Genomic DNA, 21029 nt, shown 5'->3' on the forward strand with positions numbered 1-21029 from the left:
GATACTGATGCATCAGAATTTGATTACACATATTCATTACATCACGAGAATGTACGAGAATTAGAAGATCATATAGAATAAGAAGGTCTCCCTCTTATTTAAAAGATTTTTCATTGCATGCTTGCTGCCTTACATACATGAATTCCCTATCTCTCTCCCACTTAAAATTTTTTTAAAAATGATTCTTCATTCCGTGTCAATTCTGCATCTGCATTAATTGCATCCATGCATACAAAATCAAAAATCTATGATGAAGCTGTTGTGGATCCTAATTGAAAGGAGGCTGTTAACAATGAACTTTCTGCTTTGGAGAACAATTAAATTTGGACACTCACTAAACTTTCTGCTAGTAAAAGAGTTGTGGGTTGTAAATAGGTGCTCAAGCTTCACCCTGATAGCACCGTAGAAAGGTATAAAGCGAAGCTCGTGGCACAGAAATTCTCTCAAACTCAAGGTATAGATTACAAAGACACTTTTAGTCCAGTTGTGAAGATGTACCTTTTGTATTGTTATGTCCATTGCTGGTGTCAATGGTTGGTATTTACATCAATTAGACGTAAATACAGCTTTTTTACATAGTAATTTAGATGAGATAGTTTACATGAGGCCACTCTTTGGGTTACAACTTCTAGAACCTGGTTTAGTTTGTCGTCTTGATCATTTTCTCTATGGTTTGAAGGAAGCAAGCAGTCAATAGAACACCAAACTTGCTGCCTCGCTTGTTGCTGCTAGCTACACCCAATCTAAACATGACTATAACATGTTTACTAAGTGCTCTCCATGTAGGTTTACAATCATTCTTGTCTATGTTGATGACCTTGTGCTCGTTGGAGATGATTTGAATGAAATCTCTCGGATGAAAGGGTATTTACATGATCTGTACAAAATTAAAGATCTGGGTAAACTCAAGTATTTTTTTGGTATAGAAGTCACTCGAAGCAAGAGGGGGATTGCTATGTGCCAAAACAAGTATTACCTCGATCTCCTCCAGGACTTTGGGATGATGACAGCAAAGCCAACTTCAACTCCTATTGACTACACATCACCTTTATCGAAACACAAAGGGACTCCATTCACATCAAATTCATAATATAGAAGAATTATTAAACGTCTATTGTATCTCACAAACACAAAACTTGAAATCTGCTACGCGGTTAGAAAGTTAAGTCAATTTCTGGATTGTGCTACAGACAAGCATTTTGAGACTACACTAAGGGCCCTAAGATACTTAAGGGGAGCTCAGCAAAGGGATTGTTCTTCTCAGCGCAACACAGACCTCACTCTATCCGAATTCTCAGATAGTGACTGGGGGACATGTCCAGATTCAAGGAAGTCAGTCACGAGTTACTGTTTTTTCTTAGGAACATGAATCATCTCTTGGAAGAGCAAAAAGCAAAACACGATTGCAGCATCATCTTGTGAAGCAGAATATATGGCATTGGTCTCAGCAACAAGAGAGACACAGTGACTTACTTACATGCTAAATGAACTTTGGGTAAAACAAGAGAAGCCGGTGATTATATATTGTAATAGCCAGTCTGCTCTACATATAACAACAAATCTAATTTATCATGAGAGAACAAAATCTTAAGGTAGACTGCCACATTGTGAGGAATAAATGGCAAGAAGGGGTAACTAAGCTGCTGTCAATTTCAAGTGGTGAGTAAACAACAGATATTTTAACTAAAGCCTTAGCTCAAAGACCATTTCGAGTGTGTGAAGCCAAAATTGGACTGTCAGATTTATATAGTCCAAATTTGAGAGGAGGTGTTACTTGAGTTGAGGACTAATGATGGTGAGTTATGCAGCAAGTAGCTGGTGATGATATACGATAAGTAGGTCAGTTAAAAATTAGTTAGATGTTGCATGTAAAAAGGTGCTAAAATTAGTTATGAAAGGTTGTTATAACTGATTACTTAGTTAGCAGGTAATTTAATCAAATTATATAAGAAAAGTATATATATATATATATAGTAGCTTGTTAGTTGTAATTATTACTGGTGAATTTTATTTGCTGAGATGAAAAATCTTATTAGTGGTGCTTTTCACTATTCTCTCTCTCTGAACTTCCAACTTCTTCTTTACTTCACTAGTTTCATCATTTTCTTTATCTTTGTTCTATTTCTTCTTTTCTCTCCACACCTAAACTCATATAACAGAGTTAATGAGAGTAGTGCTTTGCTTCTGCCATAACTCTTCATCAACTTCAAAGTGAATTCCGTGGCTGATCCTTGTGGTTGCCCCTCGGTGAAAAGTGGATGGCAAAACATGAAGCAAATACGAAGGAATACGTAGCCAAATACGAGCGCATCGGGTGGAATAATGTGCTCACTTCGTTGCCAGAGGCGCGACGGAGATCACAAATAGAGGAAGCTAAGGCATGCTTTGCTAGCTTCATCGCAACAATGTTTTTAATATATTTTTAACAAAAAATCTAGTTATTTTCATGTAATATAAAATAATTAAAAAATATTTATATTATTTTATTTTATATTTTGTAAATAAAAATAATATTGCATAACAATTAATATTAATAAATAAAAAATATTTTTTATACATTTATATGTTTTATATTTATTTATTTATTTTAAAATAAAATATTATTCTTATTATTTTTAAAATATTATATATTTTAAAATATATTTATGTATATATGTATTAATAAATTTTATATTTATAAAATCTATCAATACTCTTTTTTATAATATATTTTGATTTTTATTTAATAAAATTTAATAATTTATAAAAAGTGACACATCTAATGCATATAAAATTGCTGAATTTATTTTAGACACACCCCATAATTAAAGTAAAATCAATATATGGAGGTAAAATCAACGTTAAAAATTTATTAAGATACATGTGACCAAATAATTTTACCAAAAAAAGTTCATACAATTACAATATAATATTAATGATTTTTGCTAACAAATGTCCAGTTACATGTTAAATGTTGCAGTAGTATAGATCTCTTATTTTTTGTAAACGAGCAATCAAAACAAATCTTGGAACTCCACCACTCGTAGAATAATAGAGCATTGTGATATGTATGCTCTAGAAAATGAAACCAGTAACAGAGGGAAGAATAGACCAACGAGAGTTATAGTTCAAATGGCATAAATCACTTTCTCAGAAGCATATGTAACATACAAATTAAACAAATAAAAGAAGCTAAAGATTATTCAATAAGCAATCAGGTAGAAGTAACAAGATTAAACATTTTGTCACTATTTGCGCAAAGGTATCTTTATGATTGCTAAAACTAGTTTAATAGTTTGATATGTTTAATTAAATAATTTTTTATTTTTTGTTTTTTATGATATTTTTCAATTCAGCTAATTCATTATGGATATAAATTTTATTTAAAAATCCAACATTAAATAATAAATTATTGTATACAAAAAATAAAATTTAAATTATTATTCACTTACTTAAACAAATTAATAAATTAATAATAACTAGATCAACCGAATTACTAATTAACATAACGCATGTCTATATTTTAGTAATTATGATCATGACATTATTGTAGCCACCTAACATTAACCAGATCTTAAAAATACACAACAAAACACGTTATGATTCCACAAATTGGCCAAAAGTTTAACATATCATTATTCATATAGCAATTTAACAAGGGAATTACTCGTATAAAAACGCTGATGAAAACATCTTTTTATAAAAATATTTTTTAATAACTAAAATTTAACACATATAATCTATTAAATCGTGTTATTTTTGTCAAAATTAAGTTAGAGAAATTGATTTTACCGAAAAATAGTAAATCAAATCTTAAATGGGTCTAAATTAATATTATTCTTTTTATAGAAAATGACTACAATATCCTATTATAGAAAATGACTAAAATACTTCTATTATATATATTAATTTTGAGAATCCTAAATTTTAGTCCTTTATTTTTCCGTCATAGGGTTAGGGTTTAAAATTTTTAATATATATATATATATATATATATAAGAGTCTTTTAATCATTCTCTATAATAAGGGTATTGTAGTCATTTTTATAAAAAATAATATTAATTTAGATCAGTTCAAGATTTGATTCACCATTTTTTCGGTTAAATCAATTTGTCTAGCTTAATTTTGACAAAAATAATATAATTTAATCGATTATATATGTTAAATTTTAATTACTAAAAAGCATCTTAAAAAAAACGTTTTAAACGTCTTTATCTGACTGGCTCCCATTTAGCAATTAGCAAAAAGATTTACGGGATAAATTTAAAGGCAAATCACAGGCTATGTTTATTTAATATTTCTTAAATAAATAACTCTTTTTTATATAATTATTATACAATGAAGATTTTAAAATTATATTTACATTATATATATATATATATATATATATATATGTATATATTAATACAAATAATTTTTTTTTATTATTGTTATATGTACAAATAGTATTTTTGTAGTTAAGTCCAATTAAATTCACATAAGCTTAGATAAAACTAACTTATGTTTTCTGTGTACATTGTCATTTCTTTTTATTCATATTTTTTATAGTACAGAATTTTTTTGCACATAGTACAAAAATTTAACATAAAATTTTTTGTATATAATACATAAATTTATCGATATATCATAAAAATTTGTACACATAGGACATAGCATATAAACTTTTACATGTAGCATATAAATTCATTGATATAACGTAAAAATTTTTTGCGCATAGCTCAGAAAATTTTGTTACAAAACTAAAAAATTACTTATACTACTATTGTTGTTCTAGATTTTGTGCTGCATGCCAAATTTTTTGTGATTAATAATTTTGCTGCATAGCTCAAAAATTATTTTTAATGCTGATGTTCTAATCTTTTGTTATGCAACAAAATTTACGTGCTCAATAATTTTGCTATATAGAGGAGAAAAAGACGATAAAGATTATGATGATAATGATGAAATGAGAGAGATTAGAGGAGAAAAAAAGAAAAATAAAAAAATTAAACGAGAGGAGAAAAAGAATAAGATGATGATGAAGAAGGAAAAAAAAGAGAAAAAAAAATATAGTTTCACTTAATTTAAAAATTACTTGGTCGTCTAATATTATTTTTTAATTTTTTTTAGACATTGATTGTATAATAACTTCAATAAAAGAAAATGCTCATATCTAATATTATTGAGTATTATTGCATGATTTCTCACATGTGGATATGACTGAAATTGTGCATTTACGAGTCTCTTAGTATTTAGGTGAATGCCCATACCATACTGTCCAATCTGTGTAGTGCATGTTTCTCACGTGTCTAACAGAATTGTTAGATATTCATGTGAAAAAAAACAACGTTAATTTTGATTGTTTAATAATTAACATACCTAACCCTTCAATTACGTGGGTTACATTATATTGTTTTCTTATTTCAACTGTATACAGTTTAATTTAGCGTTTATTAATTTAAGGATCTTTGTTTTTTTCTTTTTGATTTCTTCTGGAAAAATTGAACTTCAAGCAATGCAAAATATTTTGATGCGTGGTTCACCCATAAGCCATAATTTAAGGGCATTATTTCTGCTGCAACTGCCATGCATTATGGCACTACCTACCAATTATTCGTACCACTAGAATATCCATAGGAATCGAATTTATTTCACTCTAGTTTTAGATATCATGCGTATTCCTTTGTATTTTTAATTTTAGTATCTATTTTTTAAAATTAGAAAAAAAGAATAAATGAGAATTGTATTTCATTTTTATCTTTATAAATATATATTAAGTTTATTTTTGAACTAAACATATCCTATTAACACACATATGAATGTTACTGATTAAAAAAGTTTTATAAAGAAAATATAAAATCTAAATTTTAAGATTAGTATGTCTAATATCATATTGTATCGCAGTCTAATACCATATTTTAGCTAATATTTTTAAATATTTTTTAATTATTAATCAAAAACAATAAATTGTAATAATCTATAGTATTATCTTTTATAAATAAGTTTATTATATTTTATATATAATTATATAAACAAGATTTAAGCAAGAAAGCTTTGTGATAACAAATAAAGAAAATTTTATCATCTAAACTAAAATTAATAAAAATCCAATCAGATATGCATTAATTCGTAATTAAAAATACAAAAAGGAACATTTTATCCAAAAGAAATTAGTTGCTCATAAGGTAAGTTTACTCAAAAATCAATGAAAATTGAGATTTACGTGAATTATTGATCAAACTAATTTGTTATTAGTTCTTAAAATACAACGTACTCGGATCACATTCATAACTAAAAGATTAACAAAATAGTAAAAATATTTTGCAATTTTTAACATAACGTCTCTAAAATAAATTAACATCATCATTATTATTATTTTCGTTAAGAATTAACATGATTAATAATTCTTACTCAAAAATGATTAGTATGTACATTTGCCCGAAGGATTTATAATCCCTCAAAAATCTTGTTTTGGAATAGTTTTACTTCACCTAAGTGCCTGACCATTCCTCTAAACAAAAGTTAAAATTATTAATAAATAATAATAATAATAATAATAATAATAATAATAATAATAATAATAATAATAATAATAATTTTGGTGATATTCCTTTTCCCCAATGGCAATACCTAGAAAAGAGGCCTTGTTTTGGCTTTGTGCACTGCATGCTCCACGCTTGTCTTGCTCCTTCTTAAACGGTAAAACCAGCCAGCCAATCACCCTCAATATTACGTCATAAAAACTTTTCTATTTTGAAAATATATATATATACACACAAATTAAAATATATACAAAATTACTCTATGAATATTATAATATGAATTATCTATCATATATTTTACATGTGTTTAATATATTTTTTCAATAAAATAAGTCACTTTTAAAATTAAAAAATATCACATCAAAATAATATTTTTTTATAGTTAAATGATTAATTTTTTATTAAATATTAAATATAGAGAAATACTATAAGTCTAGTAAAATTTATTATTTTTGATTATTAATTAATTATTAATATTTAAAAATAAAAGTTAAAAGTTTGTTGTAAAATTATTAAACTTAAAACATTAAGTTAATGACTAAAAATAATTTCTAAAAATAATAAATTATACTAGTCGAGTAGTTCTCGAGTATTTTTCATCAGATATATACTTTTATAAAAATTTGAAAATCAATAATTTGAATAAAACACTTTTTTTTGTTTGTTTAATGAGTTTAATTTTGATGTAAAGCGTTTTATACAATCATGTAATTACATGCATTTGTTTATATGATTATTCACACGGTTAATATAAAATAGTACTTATTCACATCATAAATATATTAATATAATGTCGTATAATTAAATACACGTATAAAATTATTTTATATTTATCGTACATCAAAATTAAATTTTTATTTAATATGATAATTTATACACAAAGAACAAATTTGGATAAATAATTAAATAGTCAATCTTACATCATCCTATTAATTAAAATATTGAATCACTATATTAATTTTTAACGCCAAATTAAATATCTTCCAAATACACATGATTCTTAATCATTTGTCAAAAAATTTTCTCTTACATCACAATGCATCAAAAATAAACAATACAACCAGGGTTTACATATTTTATATGACGATAGTATCCATCTAATGGTGGTTGGGTGATGAAAAATGTGAATTGCAGTCAAAATCAATTCTTTTTCGGATTTTTCAATTTTTCTTGCGGTGCGTCTCTTCACTTCATTGGAGAGTATACCCTTTTGGCCACTGAGCTGCGTGACTGTGTTGGAGTTAGTGCACTGAAAGCAGGTAAAGTCGCTTTCTTTTTTGGCCCCCAAAAATTAACACACACAGCTTACATTTTTATCTTTCTTTACCAATTAAAGAGGACACAACGGGTGACTGGTTGATAAAGAAGAGAGTCGTTGAGGCTTGGAAGAACAAGAACAACAAAGCTACCAAACTCTTCATACCCTTTGCAAAATCTCTCATGGTTCGTCCCATTTGAGCCTTCACCAATCATCATCTTGTTTTGGGAGAAAGACGATTTGTGTTATGTATTTTTTATTTATTTTGTGTGTGTATTTTACGTGAAAGTTCCATTTTTTATTGTCATGTTATGGTTTGTTTGGTTTGATGAACATGCCCATTTGAGTTTTTTGTGTGGATGATGTTTGATCGTTTGTGAATTATGATTTTTCAATTTAGAATTGATGATTGGTGTGCTTCTTTCTGTTGGTCTGGTTCATTTTTTTAATAAAGATTGAATTTTTGTATGTGTGGGATATATATGATTATGGTTATGGGGGGGTGGTTGAAACCTATATATAGGAAATCATTGGGTGAATTAGCTGTTTCTTGAGCAATTTGTTATCTCATTCCTTCTCCTAAATCTGGGGAATGATTTGTGTGGATAAGGATACGTTTGCTCTTTGCTTCTAGATATTTTAGGTAGAGGATTTGTGGTTTAGTCAAATTTTACTGATAGATTTTACACCAATGGTTCATATAACTTACAGCTTTGTGTTTGATTTTCTCTTTTTTTCCACCTTTACTTATTTATGCAAGTCTAAGTTATTGAGGTGTTTTGTATTCATAGGAGGTTTAGTGAGTTTCTTGGTTAAATTAGAGAGACACCTTTTTTTTTTCATTTCACTGGTAAAAAGAAATTAGTTTCATTTTGGGATAACCTAAACTTTTCTTGTTTTTGATTTTGGAGAAACCCAAGTTGAGGTTTCTCCTTTCCTGCACATATCCTTTGTGTGTTTGGAACTTCATTTTTTCTTCTTCTTCTTCTTTTCACAGTTCTCTCTCTATAATCCAACTTTATTTTTTTGTTTAAGTCAATATTTGGGAGGAAAAGCACTGTGTTTGTATATACCCTATAGAATTTGAATCCAAGGATCTCTGCAGATTTGGTCAAATAAAGGCTTCTTGATCTTTTGTTGTGTTTAGTGAATGTGCTTGCATGAGGATGAAATTTGAGCAGATAAAGGTTGATCTTTTAGGAGTAGTTGCCATGTACTATGTTAGAATTGAGACAGTACATTCCACAATTACAACACCAAGGTAGACTTCTATATGCCTGTTTGATATGGAATGTTCAATTAAATGTTTTAAGAAAGTTAATTCAGTTATCTGTAGGATTTTTTTTATTTTTTGTTTGGGAATCTATAACGTTTGATTGTGCCATTAGCATTAGTCCATAACAAGTTTTTGAAAATACTGCTTTTTTGTGACTGGTTTCTTCTGCATTTTATTCATTGTGATGCTTAACTTGTTTCTATTGGCATGATATTAATATTATCGTTGCATCTTTTCTTGGATTTGGATAGAAAACATTTTGTCTGGCCAATTTCTTGTGGGACAAAAGAAATATGGCTACTATCTGCTTATAAACAATGTGAATATTGTCCATCTTAAATTAGAAGAGAGATTTTTTTCCAAGTATGAAAGTGTTGATTTAGTTTTGGCAATTATCCCATTAGATTAGGCATCCAAGATTTTGCATAATTTCGGCCTTTTGATTCTCAGATTTTGCAGGAATTACTTTCTTACTAGGTTAGTAAATTCTCCATTATGACTTTAATTATTATTAGCTTCGTCAAAGTTAAATTTCTCTGTACCTCTTTGGTTGGTAAATAAATGATCATCTTTTAGAACTGTTGAAAGGAAAAGAGGCTTACAAAAGAGAAGCAAAGGAGCTTTTACCCTTCACAAATGTTTACATTGTTTTTTCTTGTTCTGATTTAAGCTTGCAAAGTGAAAATGCACTATTTATAACTTTATTGACCTCTCTAGGTCACTCTTAGGATGTAAAAAGAAATTTATTTAGACATTGATTCTCTAGAATAAGGTCTTGTTTGTCTTTGTTATATACAAATACAATTCCTTTCTTATTTCCTTTTAAATTTTCATCCGAATTTTTTTCTTTCTGAAGATGGTTAACACTGCTAATTTGGACAGGCAAGGAAGATGCATTGCAACCTTCAAGAGATAGAAAAGGATAGTCCAAAAGTTTCAGAAGTGAGAAAGGATTCTACATCAACATTACCTCAACAACAAAATAAAACCTCTTCTTTTGAGGTTGGCCTAATTGCAATCCTGTTATTGCGATTTATTTTTTATTTGTGTGGTTAGGTTGTTAATCCTAACTTTTTTGTCTTATCTAATTATTCAGGATTGTGGAGATTCTTCTGTTTCAAGCATTAGCACTGATAGTGGGTAAATACTTTTGCTACTTTATCATTTCTTGCATTTTCTTTTTGATCATTTGTTAATGTGGTTCCATAATGAATACCTGTTTTTATCTATTTAAAGTGTTGCTATTGTTGGATCATCTATTCCTAGCCTTCTAATACCATTTAAGAAATATACTTAATGAATATGCTTGATTGTTCATTACCGTTATTATATAGCTCCTTCATTTAGTTTTGTATTTGTTTCATTCAGAAGACTCTTAAAACCTGAAAATAACTATAATTAAATTTTGCTTATTATTTATCAGGTGTGCTGTCCTTACATTCCTTAATTTCGAGCCGGATGGAAACTGGAGAATTGTTGCCATACCAGTACGCTGCCTCAGTCATATTAACTTAGCTTCCGGTCTACATATGGATGGTCTGCAACTTCTTTTACCTCCTCCGCCTATTGATAGGTTGAAGATTGACCAGTGTAAGGGTCCAAGAAGTCCTCTTCCTCACTATGCTTATTCAGTCAAATCATTCACAAGAAGAAACGATAATGGTTCGAATGTGCGTCGTCGATGTCAAAATAAGATTGCTAAGAAAGCTGCTCAACTGAATGAACTGAATGATGTTTTGGGTAATTCTCATTCCCAAAGTTCATTGGTGTGCAGCTCTGGCTTGTTTCCAGATAATTCGGCTGCAGTTAATTCATCTGATAAGTTGATGAGTACCACCAAGGAAGACAAGTCTCTGAAGAAAAACTCAAGAAAAAGGTTGAGAAAGAAAATTAGACAGAGCAAGAAGAAATCAAGTGATAGTGGCTCTGCCGAACAAGAAGTTCCTAGTTTGGCTTCTGAAACTTGCAGTAGCAATGACATGGATAAGGAGGCTGCACTTATGACATATACAGCGGAACTAGAAATATCATCTTCTGATGATAGATTAGTAAAAGATGATTGCGAAAGGAGTGAAATGAATGGCAGCACGGGAGTTCCTGAAAGCTACAAGACTTTTATTGATGATATAGTAGACTCTTTGGTGTTGGATTCAGTTTCAGTTGGTTCACACAGTGATGCAAGTACAAAAGATGGTGAAACAGGAATACAATCTAGTAAAGGAGGCTGCGGAGTTGCTTCAAATTCAGGAGATGGGTATTTTCCTGGCCAAAATGTAACGAATGGGGTTCGGGACAACTGTGAACGTAATGAGGGAATTAGGAATGGTGGTCAAAATTTTGCGCCTAATGATAAGAGAGCAAAGCAAAAGAGAACAGTGTCAAAGAGTTCTAGTTTTAACAAATTTGGGAATGTTGGAGTCTCGCATGGTCGACCAGGGAAGGAAAACAGTCATTCCATCTGGCAAAAGGTTCAGAAGAAAGGTTCCGAAGAATGCAGTGGTGATTCGAAGAAAGTGAACACAACTTTGTCACAATCTGACTCCACTGTGAAAAAGGATCCGCCAATTGTCCAAAAACCCAGTTCTAGTAGTGTAAATGTTACGTTGAGAACGGATGATAAAAATCCTGTAAAAAATAAAGTTGATAGGAAAACAAAAGTGAAAATGGACTCCACTTCAAGGAAAGGTCTCGGTAGTTATTCTAGGAAGGGTTCCCATTTTGACCGGTCCACATTAAATGATGATGCAACGGTGTGTTCTCAACAGAATGATATGTCACATGTCTCTTATCAGGAAAATAATCAACAAGGGTTAACTAGTGTTTCCGGATTGAGTTCTGATACTAATTGCGTGACGGATGGGTTCCAGACCAACAGAGTTGAACAGATAACATCTGAACTAGTTCACAGTTCAGAATCAGAGTCTCCCAAAAAGGCCTGCAATGATATTGCAAGCATGAATACGGAAAATATAGACATTCAAGATAGCTCATTAGCAACGCCTTGTGAGGACTCGGACCAATTGAACATGTCTAATGAGCAATCATCCATATCTTGTAATCCTTTAGGTGATGAGGCTGATCAACGAGAAAAAGAAGTTTCCCATGCAGACTACAATGCACAAAGCCACAGTTCTGGAACCAGTGGCCTTTGGAAATGGATACCAATTGGGAAAAAGGATACGGGGTTGACAAAACCCGAGAGTAGTAGTTCTTCACCGGAACATTCTGATGCACCGCATAGCAAAAATATTAACTTAGTTAGCAATGTTGAACCACAGGTAGCTTCTACTTCGCAAAATCAGGATTCATCACTAAATGCAAGTCGAACAGGCACAGGTCAGGTTTATAGTAATTTTGGTGGTCTAGTTGAGGGTGAGAATCAGGCATTAGGTAATCAGGTTGCATGTACAGTGATAGAGAACAGTGTCAATCATGATGCAGCTAATCAGATGGTTTACGAATGTGAGAATCAAGAGATATTAGACAACGATTCCTACAGAATAGCCCAAGCTGTGAACGATGCGTGTGGGGCACAACTGGCTTGTGAAGCTTTACACATGGCCACAGGTGATCCAATTGCGGAGATCGAAAGATTACTTCACTTTTGTAGTCCTGTTATATGTCAATCTTCCAATTCACCTGGTTGTTTCACGTGCGCTCAGAACTCTGTGGGTTGTGTCTCGCTCTGTAGACATGATATACCCGACGTATCTTTGGGATGCCTGTGGCAGTGGTTTGAGAAACATGGGAGCTATGGTTTGGAGATAAGGGCTCAGGATTATGAAAATTCAAAAAAACTTGTTGGTATTGGTAATTCTATGTTTCGTGCGTATTTTGTCCCTTCTTTGTCAGCAGTTCAGCTGTTTAAAAACCATGAGAATCAACTAGCAAATGGTGATGACGAATTTCCATTTATCACCTCGACATGCTATAGTGATTTGGAGCTTCTGTATGAATATTTTGAATTGGAACAACCTCAACAAAGGCGGCCTCTATATGACAAGTAAGAAAGTTCATCCTCTTTATCCTATCATCATTTGCTAATTGATACGTTTTGTAACTGATTATAGTATGTTGAATTTTATCAAAAACCTTACTATAGTTTTGGTTTTGGTCATTCAACTATTGTAACGTGTGACATCATACCTTGATATTGTGTTCCTTTCATAAGCTTGTTCAACATCAGGACCCTATAATAATATAATGTTAAGGAAAATCATGGTTTGGTTGTTGTGTTTGGATCTGCATAAACCATGCTAAAAACCAGCATATCACTTAAAATTTGCCAAAATGTTGAAATATACAGATATGATGAAATGCCGCATAAAGTCGTTTTTCTTTGTGGTATTCTGCTTCTTTTTTCTTCTTATGATAACCATAAACTCATATTGTGCTTATATTTCTTTTATTTTTGTTTCATTTTTTATGGAGATTATCACATGAATAATTTCAATAGGAAAGACCATCAACTAAAATTTATGTTTCATAACAGGATACAGGAGTTGGTTGGAGGAGATACACCAATGTTAGCTCAAACTTACGGGGACCCATCCAAACTGGAATCAATCAACCTGCGAGATCTTCATCCTAGATCTTGGTACGTGACCTACATATCATCTGTACATCACTTGTTGAACAGAGTTTTATATATTCTCTAAGATCATATTATCACAAGTATGGATTGTTGTCAATTTAAGTGAAGTTTAAAACTTTTATCATTTTGACCCGGCAAATCCGCATACAGGTACTCTGTTGCATGGTATCCTATTTACCGTATACCGGATGGCAACTTCCGAGCAGCTTTCTTGACCTATCATTCACTTGGACATTTGGTTCGTAGAAGTAGAAACCCTGATTCACCAACTGTAGGTTCTTGCGTAGTATCTCCAGCTGTCGGTCTCCAAAGCTACAATGCCCAGGTATGAATAACTTCTTCAACAACGCCTCATACTCGAACCTTTTTCATATGATTAACTTTTAAATTAGTCATTTGATGATTAATAAAAATGTTCAAAATGCATTAATTGTAAACAAATTTTATCATTTACTGGCATTTTCTTGCTGTGGCTGATTTCAAACTAATTGGAACTTGTATTGGCGAAATAGTTATGGCTTGTTATCACATAAAGCATTATTGAAGAGGCTTGTTTTATGCATCTAATGTGATATGAGCAGGGTGAATGCTGGTTCCAGCTGAGGCAATCTGCACTGGCAGCAGAGATGCTGGGCTTAAACCCTTCTATCCTTCTCAAAGAACGGCTGCGGACGCTCGAGGAAACGGCTTCTCTCATGGCGAAAGCTGTTGTCAACAAGGGCAACAAAATCTGCGCAAATAGACATCCTGATTACGAGTTTTTTCTCTCTAGGCGACGATACTGAGATCTATAAAATTTTCAGAAATTCCTCAATAAGTAATTATGAGTAGGCCGAGGCCAATTTAGTCGAAAAAATAATCTTGGCTATGTCTGGATAGGAGATAAATGACAAATAGGATCCAAGTGTGTGTGATAAATGGAACTGCATATTGTTTTAGGTCCTCTGTTTGAACTTAAATTTGTTTGTACATACATAGCTTTCTGCAGTACCATTTTATTTTGGTTCTTTTATTATCACTTTGAATTTTAGCTTATTTTCATTCTATGTATTCTGTAGAAATAAATATATAAAGTATATGTTGTAGTGCTGATTTTCAGATTAGCAATTATTCCGGAAATTTTCTTACAGATCTTTTTCTTTCTTTATTAGTTTGAAGTTAGTGCATGCTGCCATTTAATCAAGTAAATTCTTATTTTGTTATCAGACTATCACGTATTTGATTATTCTATTATGTAATTTTGATTATTTTAATAGTTGATTAATTTGTTGAAAAAATAAAAAAGTATATAAAACTATACATATAACAACTAATTTGATAAGTGATTTGTTGTGTGTATAGAAATTTATGCTGAATATTCTTTTTTTCATGTATAAATAATTAATAAGGCCAAAAAAGTGAAGAGACTATTTTAACCCCGCAGTATATGAAAGCAAAATGCACGAAACCTCAAACCCTAGTGTCTTTTCCTACCCTAATTTCAAAATTTGAAGAAGAGAGGGAGAGGAGTGACTAGTGAGAGATGCAGCCAGAGAATCTATTGCATCAGATTCATCTCCCAACACAGAAGTGCACCGTGGGATGTCCCTTACTCGATCGATGCCTCGGAGGAGGGATCCCTTGCAACTCCATCACCGAGCTCGTCGCCGAAAACGGCACCGGCAAGACCCAATTTTGTCTCCAACTCGTTCTCTATGCTCAGTTGCCGCCTTCCCGCGGCGGCCTCTCAGCCTCCTCCCTATACATCCACACCGAATACCCTTTCCCTCTCCGTCGCCTTCGACAGCTCTCACGCGCCTTCCGATCTTCCCACCCCGATCATCCCGTCGCCGACCCCTGCGACCGTGTATTCGTCCAAGGAGTCTATACCGCCGACGAGTTGGTCGACGCGCTGCCAAAGATTGAGCTGTTCTTAATCCATTCGAAGTCGCGGTTTCCATTGAGAGTCATTGTGATCGATTCTATCGCTGCTCTGTTCCGTTCCGATTTCGACAACACCGGGTTGGACCTCCGGCGAAGATCGTCTCTGTTCTTCAAGATTGCCGGCGGGTTGAAGTCGCTAGCGAAGAGGTTCGGGTTGGCGGTGGTGGTGACGAACCAGGTGGTTGATTTGATCGAGGGCGGGAATGGGAATGGTGTTAGGGTTGGGAATTTGGGTGTGCTGTACTCGTCGGGTAGGCGCGTGGCCCCCGCGCTGGGTCTGGCGTGGGCGAACTGCGTGAACTCAAGGCTGTTCTTGTCGCGGCACGATGACGGTGCTGACGTGGATGGAAGTTGCAGCAAGAGTCGGAGGAGGATTAGTGTTGTGTTTGCTCCTCATTTGCCTCATTCCTCTTCTGAGTTTGTTATAACAACGGAAGGTGTTTTCGGCCGCTAAACCATGGCGGACGGCACGGACAACTTTTAAAGTAGCAGCAGCTTTGTATAGTGTTTTAGTTGCTGTAATCTCAATCCAAATGGGTAATGATTAGAAATACTAATTTATCTGTTTCATTATCCTCTTAATATTTATCTGCAAAAATACATGGTTTTGAGTTTTGACAAGAGAAAATATGGATAAATAAAGTAAATATTAAATAATGTGAACAAAATATTAATAATGTGAATAACAGTTAAAAAAATTAAATTAATTATTAAAATTAAATTTTTAATTTATTGTTTATAATTTTTATTATTTATTTAATAAAATTATAATTTAATTTATTTTTAATATATATTTATATTTTAATATATATTTTATATTAATAATTAATTTTAGTGACACGAACAAAATAGTGCTACTTTTGAAATTAATAACTAGTCTAATTTTTTTTTTTTTTGAAGTTAGTGCAGGCTGCCATTTGACAAAACTATATTTCTTAGGATCATGCTTCTCGAATCAGAAAAAAACAGGAAAATGATAGATTAGAAAATGTTTTATAACCAAGTACGATGATATGAGGCTAAAGAATTTTAATATGAAAAAAAAGTGAGTTTTGTTGGAAATAGAGTTTTTTGTTATATATATACAGGTGAGTAGATGTTCTAGGAATAACAAGTCGCAGGTCATGTGTTGATTTAGTATACATGCTGCGTGATGGATACGTAATAGAATTAGAAGCAACTCTCGTGGTGAACATTTAGATGTGTGTTGGACACATGACAAACGTTAGTTGGATGATTTTATAATATAAAAATTGTGATGTGAGTCTTCTGCTTATAAAAATCAAAATTCGTTATTATTTTACTACATTATGAGAGAGGTGTTTTTTTTTACTATTAATGTTATGGATGACACTGTAAATATAGTAGTTTACCACAATGGTAAGGTTATACGTAATACATATGAGAGCATAAGCTTTGTTTGTGAGAGTATATTTTTGTTTGTGGTTCCGCGCACTATAATGTTCGCGGAACTACAGTATGGGATCTGTTAGAGCATAGAGAGTGATATTTTAAAAAGGGAGAGCAACATTCTCTATCGAAGTCCGGTTGTCGTATTTGGCGGCCTAATATAGTTTGAGGTTATGCCGATCATTGACAAAACAAGTATTCAACGAATGTTTCATATTCACCATCAAACTTAGGTGCAACAACAAAGGATTGAGTTGTATGTTGAGTTTGAACATATTATTGCGGATGAGGTTCAACATGACCCAGATGTGCAAGATGACAGAATTGAAGCGTACGAAAGAATGAACAATGATAGTGACAAGCAATTCGAAGCTACTTATGAAGCCGGTGACGAGGACGAGGATGACGATGGGGAGGTAAGGCAGTCGCAGAAACCTTAGTAATTCCACCCGCAGTTAGTCAACCGATGGACGTTCTTCCTTTTATGAGTAGCTTGGATATTGACGACATGCATGCACCGGAGTTTTCCGAATATACGAACATAGGTACGTAAGCTGTCGGTAGTATGGCTCCATTTGGTTGATGTATACGATAAGACATAAATACAAAGATACAGACATTAAAGACATGGACATAAAATATTTGTGTCTATATATTGTGTTTGGTAAAATTAGGAACAAGACACATATTTCAAAAAGACTGAATTATCCTTCGTTCAACCACAAATTTTACCACCATTAATGTACACCCATTACTCTAAACACTGCATGCCATTACCATTAAATTTTTTTTTAATATTTTTTATTTCTTCCAATATAATCTTAAATTATCATTTAACTATTAAATATATAATTTTTTGAAAAAAAAATTAAAGTTTAGAATTTATTAAAGATTAATCAAAATTAAAAAAAACAAAAAAAATTAAATGTACAATATTTTTTTTGAAGAAAATAGAAGGATAAATTTGGTTGAAGAAAAAAGGAAGAGGAAAAAGAAAAGTTTGGGGAGATAAGATGACAAATTTTAAAAATTGAATAACGGTAAAAGAGTAAAAAATTAGTGTCTCACAAGTTGTGTCTGCCAAATTGGAGGTACACAAATTTAGTGTCTCCGTGTCCTCTCGTGTCCTTCGAAAATCTTTGTCTCACCAAACCAAACAGCAGACATGTGTCACCGTGTCTATGTCTCACGACATCAACCAAACACTACCGATGTTTCCTTAATTTTGTTTTGATGGATCGATAAGTGACAATTATTCTTTTTATAGGTGTTGCTGACCCTGAGGACAGAGAGTTCAGAATTGGAATGGAATACAGTTTTAGAAAATCAGTCATTTCGGCATTTCGGAGTTACACTATCACCAGAAGAGTCGATTACGCTGTTTACGAATTCGAGCCACAAATGTTCTATGCAAAATGCAAGACTTATGGACATGGGTGCGATTAGCTTATCCGAGCCAGCTTGATACAGAAAAAAGCTTGCTGGGAGATTTGGAGATAGAAAGGGAGGCACACGTGTTCCATAGGAACGATCTCACATAATCACTTCAAGTTGGACTCAGACACGATTGCTGAGGCTATGAAGCCATTGGTTGAATCCGACTTATCCATAAAGGTGAAATCTATAATTGCAAAAGTCCATGCAAGATTCAACTACACTATTAGTTATCGAAAGGCTTGGTTAGCAAAGCAGAAGCTGATAGCAAAAGTTTTTGGTGGATGGAAAGAATCTTACGGAACTTTGCTGTTGTGGTTCTCCGCAATGGTTTAGAAGATGTCTGGTTCACAAGTGCAAATAGAAACACGACCCCTGCATAACGGGAGTGAAGAGGTGGCGGGTGTTAGAATACTTCATCAGGTATTCTGGAGTTTCAATCCATGCATTAAAGCATTCAAATATTGCAAGCTGCTGGTTTAAGTTGACGGCACCCACTGTAATACCCTACTACACAGAGCTTTACGCTTAAGTCGTAAAACAGAGGTGGTGTGGTGTTACGACTTCTAAAATAAAATGTATACATATAATAGCGGAAAGATTATAATATGCTAGGAGCCTTGAAGAATAGAGGGAACAAAAATCGCGAAACAAAAGCGCAACGCTCAAGGAACGAGTTAACTTGCATGCTAAGAAAACTATAACTATTAATCATAAGATATAAAAGTAGGAATAGAGTGCCAAACATACAAAATAACAAGCTCCTAACTCAGCCCACGAAGTTAAGAGTGGCCGGAGAATATTTACACATATATACATACATATCCAAAACCCAAATGTACATAGACACAATCCTGCTTCTCCATAAACCTCTAAGAGGACAAAAAAGAATAAGTTATGCGGAGAGAAAGAACTAAGTACATATATATACATTATTGTACAACAAAATAACCTAGTAACCACTTCGCCTTAGGTATCCAGAAGCCTAGTGAGATATCTCTCGACCAGCATATGAAAAACAACAACATAGTATGGAATGAGAACCGAAGGTTCTCAGTATGGTAAAGTTGCCACACACATAATAAATAAGGTCCTGGGAATGCCAAAGGTAATCCTAGAACACCGACACTCAGATTATAGAGCTTAAAGTATTAAACAGAAGGCATAAAAGATGGTTTTCTAAGAATATCTAAACCTAACTTAACTTAATCTTAAATATAAGTCTCATACTGCCATTCCTCCATACCTCCAACTCCATCATGTATTTTCACAGACAAATAGACAGATAAAGGCAAGCACAAGAAGGTTACAAATACTGCAGGTAATAAATACACATTTAACATGGCAAGTACATGTAGGCACACCCAATTAAAGCAAAAGCAAGTAATTCAAGTAATATGCATATGATGCATGCTTGTCCTATGGCTGATGAGGCTCATCTGTCGGTTATCCAGCCAACCCGACAAGTCTGAATTAAACTTAGACTGTCCCCCGACGTGCATCCCCAAGAGTCTATGCATAGCTTTATCTTAAATAATCAATATTGCTCAATGGGGGTAACATTCTCGGGAATTTATATAGTGCCCAGTCACACTTACGTCGTAGGGTCAACAGAGTATCGAGTTTTCAACCTGGTACACGTGGTGGCAAGCCACGGCACTTTACCCAGGGAATCTCGTATCTTAGATCATTCAAATTCATAAGCCATATAAATAATAAATAATTCAATTATAATTCATCAACATCCACATCATTCTCAATCGCATCTCATTCATCATCATACATCAATCATATTCAATCCTTATCCATTATTATCACACCTCCCATTCCGTCCATCAATAGTTCCAATTCAAAATATAATTCATTCTTTTCTAAATAAATCAAACTTAAAACATACTCATTTTCTTAATAACTCAAAATCAAACCCTATAACCTTTGAATCTAAATCTTTTCAAATAATAATCTAAACAAAATCTCTAATTTTTATAAAATCTCGGTAGCATCTCCTCTAAAACTCATACTTTGCCACCCTTTTTGGGTCCAAACCTGCATTCCTTTCAATTCAACATAACCTTCATCATCATCATAACAATCACCACAATAAATCTACCTCAGATCAACAATTAAACTCATACAATATTCAAATCTAACAACCGAAATTCAACTAAAAATCATAGTTCACAAATCCTAGACTTTTAACACAAAATACCTCATTATCACAACAACCACCACAATAGTTATACCTCAAATCAATAATTCACCAAATCACCAGTTAATCAATAAGCACCAAACCAACCATGTTCATCAACAGGATACTAAGTATTAAATATACACATGCAATCCAACTTATCATATGGACATCTAGCCTAAATTTTCACAAAACATTATATATTAAATGCAAGAAACCTAAACCATAGCTTAGCCGATTCCCAAGTATTATTCCAAGACAATTTTCCTAAAAGAACACAGCCCTCAAAATCTCAACTAATCCGCTTCCTCCAAGTTTCAGTATTCATGATTTCGAGCTCCAATTATTTATTCACAACCCAATACATGTTCATAACACATATATCTCCAATTTAATACTCAAAGCTCAAATTTAATGAAAATAAAATAGAATTATCGTATCCTCAC

The 21029-nt window shown here is 32.5% G+C and overlaps 2 protein-coding genes across 2 annotated transcripts; both read left to right on the top strand.

Moving 5' to 3' along the window:
- The first annotated feature begins 7615 nt into the window (after nucleotides 1-7615).
- Nucleotides 7616-14739, top strand: LOC130981954 (uncharacterized). Its single transcript, XM_057905728.1, has 8 exons — nucleotides 7616-7759; nucleotides 7837-7943; nucleotides 9917-10036; nucleotides 10131-10174; nucleotides 10458-13037; nucleotides 13527-13631; nucleotides 13779-13953; nucleotides 14210-14739. The coding sequence occupies exons 2-8, from the start codon at nucleotides 7941-7943 to the stop codon at nucleotides 14411-14413; spliced, it is 3231 nt and encodes a 1076-aa protein (XP_057761711.1). The 5' UTR covers nucleotides 7616-7759; nucleotides 7837-7940; the 3' UTR covers nucleotides 14414-14739.
- A 343-nt stretch (nucleotides 14740-15082) lies between these two features.
- On the top strand, nucleotides 15083-16107 carry LOC130982623 (DNA repair protein XRCC3 homolog). The gene has a single exon (XM_057906664.1). It carries the CDS (start codon nucleotides 15151-15153, stop codon nucleotides 16003-16005), a length of 855 nt encoding a protein of 284 aa, XP_057762647.1. The 5' UTR covers nucleotides 15083-15150; the 3' UTR covers nucleotides 16006-16107.
- Nucleotides 16108-21029: the final 4922 nt, after the last annotated feature.

Source organism: Arachis stenosperma, chromosome 5 (assembly GCF_014773155.1).
Source record: "Arachis stenosperma cultivar V10309 chromosome 5, arast.V10309.gnm1.PFL2, whole genome shotgun sequence".
NCBI classification, from domain to species: Eukaryota; Viridiplantae; Streptophyta; class Magnoliopsida; order Fabales; family Fabaceae; genus Arachis; species Arachis stenosperma.

Excerpts from the sequence above, each read along its gene's own strand:
- LOC130981954 (XM_057905728.1), top strand. Across the intron at positions 13,632-13,778 it reads GATCTTCATCCTAGATCTTG|GTACTCTGTTGCATGGTATC; the intron begins GTACGTGACCTA and ends ATCCGCATACAG. Across the intron at positions 13,954-14,209 it reads TCCAAAGCTACAATGCCCAG|GGTGAATGCTGGTTCCAGCT; the intron begins GTATGAATAACT and ends TGATATGAGCAG.
- LOC130982623 (XM_057906664.1), top strand. The coding sequence starts at position 15,151 with ATGCAGCCAGAGAATCTATTGCATCAGATTCATCTCCCAACACAGAAG.